The 12,604-nt window shown below is 37.3% G+C and overlaps 1 protein-coding gene across 1 annotated transcript in view; it reads right to left on the reverse strand.

The window, feature by feature from the left end:
- Window positions 1-9,063: 9,063 nt before the first annotated feature.
- Window positions 9,064-12,604, reverse strand: part of TMPRSS11D (transmembrane serine protease 11D) — a gene marked incomplete at its 5' end in the record, with an annotated part of 33,350 nt that continues 29,809 nt past the window's right edge. Inside the window, one exon of the mRNA XM_031664479.1 lies at window positions 9,064-10,689. Within this exon, the coding sequence (XP_031520339.1) occupies window positions 10,528-10,689 (162 nt within the window). The remainder of the gene's footprint in view (window positions 10,690-12,604) is intronic.

The raw sequence follows: 12,604 nt of genomic DNA on the forward strand, positions 1-12,604 counted from the left end.
ACTAGTAGAAGACAAGAAATATCTGTCAGAGCAGAACTGAAGGAGATAGAGACATGAAAAACCCTTCAAAAAAATTAATGTAACCAGGAGCTGGTTTTTTGAAAAAATTAACGAACAAAAAAACAAAGACTACTAGCTAAACTAATAAAGAAGAAAAGAGAGAAGAATCAAATAAACCCAGTAAAAAATGATAAAGGGGATATCACCACCGACTGTAGCAGGACGAGCCACAGACAAAACTCCTCAGACATCAAGTTAAAGACGTAAGGGATTTATTTGGCCGGGGGCATTGGCAAGACTCCTGTCTCAAGAGCCGAGCTCCCCGAGTGAGCAATTCCTATCCCTTTCAAGGGCTCACAACCCTAAGGCGGTGCATGTGAGATGGTCGTGATTGATTGAACAAGCAGGGGGTACGTGACTGGGGGCTGCATGCACCAGTAATTAGATCAGAACAAAACAGGATAGGGATTTTCATGGTGCTTTTCTATACAATGTCTGTAATCTATAGATAACATAACCAATTAGGTAAGGGGTCGATCTTTAACTACCAGGCCCAGGGTGCAGCTCCAGGCTGTCTGCCTGTGGATTTCATTTCTGCCTTTTAGTTTTTACTTCTTCTTTCTTTGGAGGCAGAAATTGGGCATAAGACGATATGATAGCCCTCCACCCTTATGACCATACAGAAATATAAACTATCATCAGAGAATATTATAAACACCTTTATGTAAATAAACTAGAAAATCTAGAAGAAACAGATAAATTCCTGGACACATATACCCTCCCAAGACTAAGCCAGGAAGAAGTCAAATCCCTGAATAGACCAATAACATGTTCTGAAATTGAGGCAGTTATTAATAGCCTACCAACCAAAAAAAAAAAAAAAAAGCCCAGGACCAGACAGATTTACTGCCGAATTCTATCACAGGTACAAAGAGGAACTTGTACCATTCCTTCTGAAGCTACTTCAAACAATTGGAAAGGAAGGACTCCTCTCGAACTCATTTTATAAGGCCAGCATCATCCTGATACCAAAACCTGGCAGAGACACAATAAAAAAAGAAAACATCAGGTCAATATCCCTGATGAACATCAGTGTGAAAATTCTCAATAAAATACTGGTAAACTGAATCCAGCAGCGCATCAAAAAGTCTATCCACCATAGTCAAGTCAACTTCATCCCTGGGATGCAAGGCTGGTTCAACATAGGCAAATCAATAAACGTAATCCATCACATAAACAGAACCAATGGCAAAAAGTACATGACTATCTCAAAAGATGCCGAAAAGGCCTTTGATAAAATTCAACACTGTTTCATGTTAGAAACTCATGGATTATTGATGGAAAATATTGAAAAATAATAAGAGCTATTTATGATAAACCCACAGTGAAAACTGGCACAAGAAAAGGATGTCCTCTCTCACCACTCCTATTCAACATAGTATTGGACGTTCTGGCCAGGGCAATCAGGCAAGAGAAAGACGTAAGTGGTATTCAAACAGGAAGAGAAAGTCAAATTGTCTCTGTTTCAGATGACATGATTCTATATTTAGAAAATCCCATTGTCTCAGCCCCAAATCTTCTTAAGCTGATAAGCAACTTCTGCAAAGTCTCAGGATACAAAATCAATGTGCAAAAATCACAAGCATTAATATACACCAACGGTAGACATGCAGAGAGCCAAATCATGAGTGAACTCCCATTCACAATTGCTACAAAGAGAATAAAATACCTAGGAATACAGCTAAGAAGGGATGTGAAGGACCTCTTCAAGGAGAACTACAAACCACTCCTTAAGGAAATCAGAGAGGACACAAACAAATGAAAAAACATTCCATCCTCATACTGATTCTCAGGAAGAATCCATATTGTGAAAATAGCCCTACTGCTCAGAGTAATTTATAGATTCAATGCTATTCCCATCAAACTACCATTGATATTCTTCACAAAATTAGGAAAAAAAAAAACCACTTTAAACTTCATATGGAACCAAAAAAGAGTTGGTATAGCCAAGACAATCCTAAGCAAAAGGAACAAAGCTGGAGGCATCATGCTACCTGACTTCAAACTATACTACAAGACTACAGTAACCAAAACAGCATGGTACTGGTACCAAAACAGACACACAGACTGAAGGAACAGAACAGAGAACTCAGAAATAACAACACACATCTACAACCATCTGATTTTTGACAAACCTGACAAAAACAAGCCATGGGGAAAGGATTCCCTGTTCAATAAATGGTGCTGGGAAAACTGTTAGCCATAGACAGAAAACTGAAACTGCGCCGCTTCCTTACACCTAAACAAAAATTAACTCAAGATTGATTAAAGACATAAATGTAAATCCCCAAACCATAAAAACCCTAGAAGAAAACCTAGGCAATACCATTCAGGACCTAGGCATGGGCAAAGACTTCATAACTAAAACACCAAAACCAATTGCAACAAAAGCCAAAATTGACAAATGGGATCTAATTAAACTAAAGAGCTTCTGCACAGCAAAACAAAAAACAAAAAAAACAAAAAAACCCAAAAAAACAAAAAAACACTACCATCAGAGTGAATTGGCAACGTACAGGATGGGAGAACATTTTTGCAACCTATCCATCTGACAAAGATCTAATATCCAGAATCTGCAAGGAACTTAACCAAATTTACAAGAGAGAAAAAAAAAAAAACAACCTCATTAAAAAGTGGGCAAAGGATATTAACAGGCACTTCTCAAAAGAAGACATTCATGTGGCCAATAAACATATGAGAAAAAGCTCAACATCACTGATCATTAGAGAAATGAAAATCAAAATCACAATGAGATACCATCTCACACCAATCAGAATGGAAATTATTAAAAAAAGTCAAGAAACATAGATGCTGATGAAGTTGTGGAGAAATAGGAACACTTTTACACTGTTGATGGCCATGTAAGTTAGTTCAACCATTATGGAAGACAGTGTGGTGATTCCTCAAGGATCTAGAACCTGAAATACCATTTGACACAGGAATCCCATTACTGGATATATACCCAAAGTAATATAAATTATTCTACTATAAAGACACATGCACACAAGATTATTGCAGCACTACCTACAGTAGCAAAGACATGGAACCAGCCCAAATGCCCATCAATGATAGACTGGATAAAGAATATGTGGTACATATAGACCACGGAATACTATGCAGCCATAAAAAGGAATGAGATCACGTTTTTTACAGGGACATGGATGAAGCTGGAAGCCATCATCCTCAGCAAAGTAACACAGGAACAGAAAACCAAATACTGCATGTTAGCCACCGTGCCTGGCCAGACTTCTTTTGTTTAATTTTATGTTTTTCATTTTTGTTGTAGAGTGATATTCTACTGTATGACTATAACAAAATCTATTCATTCTACTGATGATGGATATTTGGTTGTTTCCACTGTTTGACTATGATTAATAATGCTTCTTTGAATATTCCTGCACATGTACATACATTTACATAATATTCACTTTAGAATGGAATTCCTAGATCATAGGATATGTATATGATATTCTTTATTAGATAGTACCATTTTCAAATTTTATTAAAGCAATTTACACTCCCACATTCTTGCTAGTTCTTCATATTGGCAACTTTTAATTTTTACCCATTCTGATAGTGTGTAGTGGTGATATATTACAATAGCTTTAATTTTCATCTTTCTTATTTCCAATAAGGTTGAGCCTTTTTTTTTTGAGACGGAGTCTCGCTCTGTCGCCCAGGCTGGAGTGCAGTGGCCGGATCTCAGCTCACTGCAAGCTCCGCCTCCCGGGTTCACGCCATTCTCCGGCCTCAGCCTCCCGAGTAGCTGGGACTACAGGTGCCCGCCACCTCACCCGGCTATTTTTTGTGTTTCTTAGTAGAGACGGGGTTTCACCGTGTTAGCCAGGATGGTCTCGATCTCCTGACCTCGTGATCCGCCCATCTCGGCCTCCCAAAGTGCTGGGATTACAGGCTTGAGCCACCGCGCCCGGCCGAGCCTTTTTTTCTTACATTTATTGGCCACTTCTTTTTTTCTGATGTGCCTAATCCAACTCTTTGCTCATTTTCTATTATGTTATTGGTCTTTAAAAAATTTGTTTGTAGTTTTTTTTTCACACATTCTAGATATGTGTTTTTTAATTTATATGTATTGTATAGAAATTTAAAATATGCTATTCTGGCATATTGACTATTTTTAGTTAAAGTCATTTGAAAACAGCAGGTATAAGATCACTCTGACCTTTGTGCTGTTTCTTAAAAGCAGGAGATGACATTCCCATGTCAAACATGTACTCCCTCTACCAAAAGGAAAGAACAATTCTTATCATCAAGGATGGCATGCTGAGACTGAGAACATTCTGCACAGATCTTGTTAAAATATCTGGTACTGTAATCCCAGCTCTTTGGTAGGCCGAGGCAGGCTGATCACTTGAGGTCAGGAGTTCAAGACCAGCCTGGCCAACATGGTGAAATCCCATCTTTACTAAAAATACAAGAATTAGCCAGGCATAATGGTGGGCACCTGTGATCCCAGCTACTTGGGAGGCTGAGGCAGGAGAATTGCTTGAACCTGGGAGGTGGAGGTTGCAGTGAGCTGAGATTGTGCCACTGCACTCTTGCCTGGGGTATGGAGTGAGATTCTGTCTACAATAAAACAAAACAATAAAATAAAATATCTTCTAGCCTTCTCTTATAATTTAGTTACTTTTTTTTTTTAACCTTAGTGTTCTTCAATTCAGCATGTGTTCAACTGTTAACTGTATTTTGGGGTCTTCATTTTCTCATGAAGGCTCCTGTGCCACATAGAACTTCTATTAACTTTGTATGATTTTCCCTTGTTGATCTGTCTTATGTCAACTTAATTCTCAGGTCTAGCTGGAAAAAACCCTAAGATGGCAAAAGTCAAATTTTCCCACCCCTACAATTGCAAATATTTTTTCTCTCTCTGTTATTTAGCCTTTTAATCTTACAATAGTGTCTTTTCAATAACAAAAAGTTTCTAATTTAAAAAATTTAACATTATTTCCTTTAAGTACCTTTTAGTTGTGATACTGAAATCTTTTTTTAAATCATCTTTAGAACGTCTTTCTTTACCTTGAAGTCATCAAGAGATGATCTTACATTATTTTCCAAAAGCTATATTTCCCCATTCTCTCTTCTTGTTATTCCAACACTACTTTTTCCTCTACTTCCCTGAAACTGTTCTTGTAAATGCCACAAAATTTATATTTCCAACCTCAATCCCTCCTCTGAGCTACAGATATGTATTTGCAACTTTTTTTGAGACGGAGTCTTGCTCTGTCGCCCAGGCTGGAGTGCAGTCGCGTGATCTCGGTTCACTGCAAGCTCCGCCTCCCAGGTTCACGCCATCTCCTGCCTCAGCCTCCCATGTAGTTGGGACTACAGGTGCCCGCCACCACGCCTGGCTAATTTTTTTGTATTTTCAGTAGAGACAGGGTTTCACCGTGTTTGCTAGGATGGTCTTGATCTCCTGACCTCGTGATCCGCCGGCCTCGGCCTCCCAAAGTGCTGGGATTATAGGCGTGAGCCACCACGCCCGGCCTATTTGCAACTTTTTACCTGTTCTCATAGCTTGTACATTTCAAATGTATCAGATTCGGAAAGAAATTCTTGATTCTCTACTCTTCAAACTTGGTTCACTTCCCAGATTTTTCTCTCCATTATTTTCTATTTCAGGACCAAAACTTTAGTCAACTTTGATTTCTCTCTTTCCTTCAGCACCTAAATCTAATCAATCAGAAATTATTATTTTTTTCCTATAGATATTTCCTAAATTTCAACGTTTTCTACCATCTTCACTGCTAGCTCCTTAATTCAAGTCAAGCTCATCCTTTTCCTAGATGACTACAATGGTCTATTGATTAGTTTCACTTTTACTCTTGTCCTCTGGTAGTTCTCTGTAGAGTAGCCCGATTCATCTTTAGAAAATGGAAAATTGATCATATGATTTCCGTCCATACTCTTGTCCTCACATTTAGAATAAAACAAAAACTTATCTATGTAGCCCACATGTCTATTTCTTCAGCCTCACCTAATACCAGACTCCCTTCATTAATTTTGTTCCAACCACATTGGCTTCTTACTGTTTTCCAAACCCACCAACTTTATAGTTACCTCAGGAACTTTATACTTGCTTTTTCTTTTCTTTTTCTTTTTCTTTTTTTCTTTTTCTTTTTTTTTTTTTGAGACAAAATCTCGCTCTGTCGCCCAGGCTGGAGTGCAGTGGCGCGATCTCAGCTCACTATAAGCTCCGCCTCCCGGGTTCACGCCATTCTCCTGCCTCAGCCTCCCGAGTAGCTGGAACTACAGGCGCCCGCCACCATGCCCGGCTAACTTTTTTTATATTTAGTAGAGACGGGTTTCACCGTGTTAGCCAGGATGGTCTCAATCTCCTGACCACGTGACCCGCCCGTCTCGGCCTCCCAAAGTGCTGGGATTACAGGCTTGAGCCACCGCGCCCGGCCTATACTTGCTTTTTCTTTTGCCTGTCTTGCTCTTTCCCAGAATTCAGTTTGACTGGCCTAGAATAGTATCTGGCACATGGCAAGTGAGCAAAAACTATTGATAAATAAATAAATGGATGGATAAAAAAACGAATGAATGGATAGATGCATAAAATTTGCAGAAAAATCTCTTTCTGAACATGTCAACCATCTTAAAAATGATCTTAATTGATTCAGGTGGTAAAAGTATAGTTTTCTTGTATAGATGTATTGAGCAGTGGTGAAGTCTTGGCTTGTCGTGCACCCATCACCTGAATTGTGAAAATTGTAACCAACAGGTACTTTTTCAATCCTTACCCACCTCTCCCTTTGAATCCCCAGTGTCTATTATTCCCCATTATGTCCATATGTACCCATTGTTTAGCTCTCACTTGTAAGTAAGAACATGTGTCAACAGATTTTTATTGCACTGGTAATTTCAGTATAACTTGTATGATTGTAGGTAGGTTAAATGGAATGGCATTCGTGGAAAATGCCCTGTTTGTTTTCTGAATCATCTCCTCAATTTCATTTGGTTGCCTTTTTCTCCAAAATGGATTGTTACTTAATTCACATTGTGATTGGTTTGATTTCTTTAGGTGATTTGTTTCATAGTTGTGTACCAGATTAAACAAACTAACAAATCGATATCCAAACTCTGAAATTCCTCTTTCTCTCAGAGATCTTATGATCCTCAGAACTGCTATGGGTAGCATCTTAGACTGTGTAGCAGTCTTTGGAATAATCTGATTTTAAGCCCAACTCATTACAGAAATTTTTCGAAACATTTCCGCAAAATATCACCACAGGTGATTATCCGGCTTCTGCTTAAAAATCTCCCATGATTTAAAAAATGCTCCCATGGAAATGAATCTCTTTCTTCAAATGACAATTGCTTCCTTTATAAATAACCCACCACGCCTGATGCTGTGGTGCGTGCCTATAGTCCCAGCTACTTGGGAGACTGAGGCAGGAGGATCACCTGAGTCTAAGAATTTGAGGCTGTAGTATGCTATAATTGCACCTGTGAATAGCCACTGTACTCCAGCCTGGATAATATAGTGAGATCTTGTCTCTAAATTAAAAAAAAAAAAAGAAAGAAAGAAATGAAATGAAACACAAGAAATAGAGAAGGAAATAACCTGTCTCCCCTACAGAAGATTAATCAAACTGACTGTTTTGAAATGAAAAGGACTAGGTTTGATATCTGGATTATGTAGACATGTAATAAATATAAAGGGAAAAATCTATTTTTGGTCTCATTGAACCATTTCATATTTAGCAAGTTGGAAAAAAGAAAGTGAGTTGTGTAAACTGAGCTTGTGAAGGATTTAGATTCATAATCTGAGAAGTTCTTAGTTTCCTTTTCCCTAACCACAGGGAAATTATCATGGTTTATGGCAAATTGCTGCTCTGAAAGGCTCAGTTTTGATTTTATTATAAATTAAATATATTTTTTATTAGTCTTCTATGACCTTCCCATTCTTTTATTGTCTGTTTAGAAATGTTGTACTCTTTATCATTTCATCCTTTATGTTATATTGCATAATGTGTTTTTCAACTTCACTATTCTCTGTGTGTCTTAAGGGAAAGTGTTATGTCTTATTTGTCTTTGTTTCTTTGGTTAGCAGAGAACCTCAAACATAGTAGGATTCAATACATTTATTAAAGGAACAGTTTACTCTCTGTAATTCAGACATCCAATTAGTTCAATAAGTAGTCAACTGTTTGCTCTAAACTTTCTTGAATAATTCTCTTTTCATTAGTTCTGTTCACTATTTTAAATTCAGGAGGATTCAGTTTTAGTGCCAAATATTCACTTTGTTTGACATATTTTTTAATTGATTAGTATGTGTGCTTTTAAGAATTGATTAGTATGTATGCTGAACAGGATTTTCCCTGTTCAAAAACTCTTTCTACAACTGAATTAGGGTGCTAGAAAGTTTCTTCCAGAGCTCCCAGAATGACTTTTTAAGGACTGCAAGCATTTATAAATCACCACTCCTCTGTAACTACTCAAATTACTTTCATAAAGCCACACATAGGTGTCAGAAAAATTGAATTTATCAGCACATTAAAAAAAAAAAGCTCTTAAAATAAATGCTCCCCTAGTTTTCAAATATCTTTTCACAAAATATACATATTTTGCTAAATAAGTTTTTATTGTTTTCAATAAATAATTGAATTTGCTCTATTTTCTGCTAAATAATCATCTCCTTTTATATAGCTTTTAATACATAAGAATAAACACACATATGTTTGCTATTATATGAGGGCAGCTGCGCACACAAACACACAAACACACTCAAGCACAAAGACTCCCTCCCCTTGAGGTTTACTCTAAATTACCAGTTCAATGTTGTCTTCACAGGGTGCAGCTGAGGAGTGTCAAGCTGGACGCTTGCCTCAATTATAGCGCTTGATTAAAAGGTAGCAGAAAGTGCCAGGCCTTTACTAGAGTATAGGTGGCAGTTCTTTCATTGCAGAACCAATTAAATATATGCTTTTGAATTGTCCTTTAAAAGTCATAACTTCCATAAATAATTAGGCAGAGAAATTATTTTAAAAGAATTTATTTGAAATAAAGTATAGCAAAGATGTCTTTGTACATTTCGCCAAGAGTTGGTTGCATTTTCAACTCCCCTTCCCTTAAAGCAGATGGCTTTAATGTAGGTATTTTCACAATTTTACATCAGGAAATCCAAGAAGTTTTCAGCAAATGTATGGAGCAGTCCTGACGTCCAGATGTAGGGAGTTAGCTTCTAGAAGGAGGAAGCCCTGACGAGTAGATGATCATGCATAGGCAAACTTTAGCTGCACTAGGAGCTCATAAAAACTCAGGAATATTAATGATTCAGACTACATAGATTTTTGTGCCATTACATTTTAGTGGATTTAATTTACATTATATTCTTTGGTGGGGGAGGCATGTATATGAGAAGGGGAGAGAGAGAGAGAAAGAGAAAATGAGAGAGGAAGAGTGAAAAAGTTTTTTCTGTCTTCAAGATCATTCTATTGATATTAAGCTTTTAAACTTTTCCTTTGCAAACCAACTCTTCTCCCTCTTTAAACTTTCAATTCATTACTTAGATTTAGCATTTAAAGACCATTTTACTCTCAAAAATATAACTGCCAGTGATAGGAAGTCTGTAGTGGGAAATTCTTCCTGATGATTAAATTTTTCATTCTTAAAAATATTATTATTTTGTTGTTAAAAAGTACTATGTAGTTGTAAAGCACCTGAGAAGGTTGTGTAGGTATATTTCTTAACTTCTCTGTAAAGTAGATATAGTCTCTCCGTTAGGTAGATGAAGGATATTTTTCATGGGTCATCATGAAAAATATCTACAATTATTTGGGTCTCAGTTGAGGAGTGAACTATTTTACCTTTTGCCTTAAATAGCTGAAAATTATCCACTAATTCCTATGGGAGCATGTTCGTACAGAATAATTAAGATTAGGTTATATATAGTACAACAGTTTCACATTTTTAATTTTAGGACTCATACTGACCATAAGATATTGAGTAACCAAATATTTTAAATACATATTATTTCTCTTGCCTCATACTGTTCTTTTTGTCCTGAATATTATTCCATCACTTTTTCCTTTGCATGTTTCCACACTTTGCTTGCTTCTCACCCTCAGTGAAACCCTCAGAGAAGACCCCTCTGACCCATTAGACCTGTGCAGATTCCTCTATTATACATGCTCAAGGTTCCTGTTCTTCTCACTACTAGTATTTAGCACAACTGTAATGAAATTGTTCACTTTGTAGTGAGTTTAGTGTGTTTTTTTCTGTTACACAGCCACGGTACTATGCAACATTCATATAGTTCTCTGGAGAAAATAGAAAACCTTTAATAATAAAGAAAGATTAAACAGTGTTTGTTAAACCATGTTTATGTAACAAGTTGTTACATTAGGACATTTCCAGTTTCTTTTTCGGTTGAAATGTAAAGCTTTGGAATTTAAGACAGGCACACCCGCATACAGACTTTGCAACAGGGATGCACTTGGTGCACTAGATCCCAGTTCGTTGCCTAATCCAGTCTCGGTAGGTTGTCACTCGGGTATACACTCCTGGCCTATCTGGCAGGCCACACTGATCTCCCCAGCTTACTATCCCCACAAGAAACCAAAGCCGCCGTGAGTCTTCCTGTACTAGGGGGCCACCAGAGTCACCCTGTAAAAAACCAGAATGACTTATTACTTAAGTGCAAAGACAAACCCAAAATATTAAGGAGTTTATTTCTATGGCAGTCGAGGAAGGAGTCACATCCATTATATGAATCATGTCAGCCTATTTCCTTTTGAAATATTATACCAAGTCGTGGAAAAATCACTGAAATCCTCAAAGTACCCGAGTTGTTCCTTCAGCAAGTCTGAGAAGATAACAAATACATTTTTCAGATTTCCCTCAGTCACTGCGTGGTTGCCTCCTACTCATCCAGGCTTTCTCTCCTTCAGGAAGACTTCTCTGAGCAACCTTTTTCCTTCCCACTCTCACCCTTTCCAGCTTTGGGCTCCATTGTTCTTCACTGTGTCCTTACATCTTGTGTGTGTCTCTGTCACTGCTCCACTACTTTATAAAAGCACATTTGTGCATTTGTGTGCCTATTTACACTTAATGCCATTGGTCAGTTTTTTGTTTGTTTTGTTTTGTTTTTGATATAGCAGCTGCATGCCTCTGAAACACTCACTTGCATTTATTATATTTGTTCAATGTCTATTTTCCCAGATATACTGTAAGGTCCAACAGGAAAGAAAACATACCTATTCTGTACACTGCTGAAACCAAAGCTTCTAGCCCTTAGGAGATGTTTGGTGAATGAATGAGTTTCTGGAAGTCTCACTTATCTTCCTAACCTTAGCACACTACATGGTGTCTGATGCATAGTATATCATCAAAAAGTCTTCTTTTGGTGAAGAAATATATATAGTCATAAGCAAAACACTCCTAATGAGATACTTACCACCCAGTCATAATAATGAACCAACAAACCAACAAACATTTGTGTGCATAATAATCTAGTTGGGGAGACATATTGACTATGTCTTACATTCTGGGTTTAAGTCCTCCACTTACCAGCTATGTGACCTTTGATAAGCTGGTGAATAGCTCTCTGTACCTCTGTTTCCTCTTATAATGTTTGTATGAGTTTAAAACTCAAAGCACTTTGAGTACAGCTTAGCATATAGTATAGTCAGTACTAATAAAAGTCAGCTATTATTACCAAGTGTGCTTCTAAATTAGTCAGCTATTCATTGGCTGCTCTTAGTAGCTAGCTCATCCATACCTGTTTAATTACTGGTCTAGATGGGGAGAAGAGTCAGTGTGTGAAGTGCCAGTATGCATGGCAAATACTTCATGAAGCTGGTTGTCATCTGCTTCTTTTATATGACATATGCATGCTTCAGTTAACCAGTTCTCAGTACTTTCTATTACTGTTTTTGTAGTGCTTTTTCTATAGTGAGAAATTATTTTGCATGATGTCTGACCAAATGTGGGCAAGTAAATGTTAAAGTAAGAGGGACTTGTAATTTTTCCATATCTAGCCAGCTTCATTGCCTGACTGCAGACATTTGAATTTGTGTCCTGTCTTGTAGACCATAGGCTTGCTGAATGCAGGGATAGTATTGTTGTGCTAACATAATGTCTGGTGCATAGAAAGTAATTAATATAATTCCTTTGAATTAATGAATGTAAAAATGAACAAAAGAATGGACAAAACAAATAAGATCTTTTAAGTTCTTATGTAAAGTGCTGTGTTCTTTTTTTTTTTTTTTTTGAAGTGTGGACTATGCATTATAGTATTTCAGTTAAAAATCAGTGAGGCCTAGAGTGGAATACACATGGACGGTATCATGATGAGTTATGGCTTGAACTGGGCTTGAAGGAAGAGAATAATTTGTATGCACCGAGGGACAGAAGGTAAGGCCATTATAAATGGGAAAATAATGAATAACACCCTTTTAAAACTCGTGCTTATTTTTAAGTCTTAATGCTCTCAGTAGGTCTGGAGTTGTCAGTGTGGAGGTGTGTTGCTTATTTGATTGATGGATTCTTTGGAAAGCTATCATGAAACTTGAGAATTTGT

This window comes from Papio anubis, chromosome 3 (assembly GCF_008728515.1).
Source record: "Papio anubis isolate 15944 chromosome 3, Panubis1.0, whole genome shotgun sequence".
Classification (NCBI taxonomy): domain Eukaryota; kingdom Metazoa; phylum Chordata; class Mammalia; order Primates; family Cercopithecidae; genus Papio; species Papio anubis.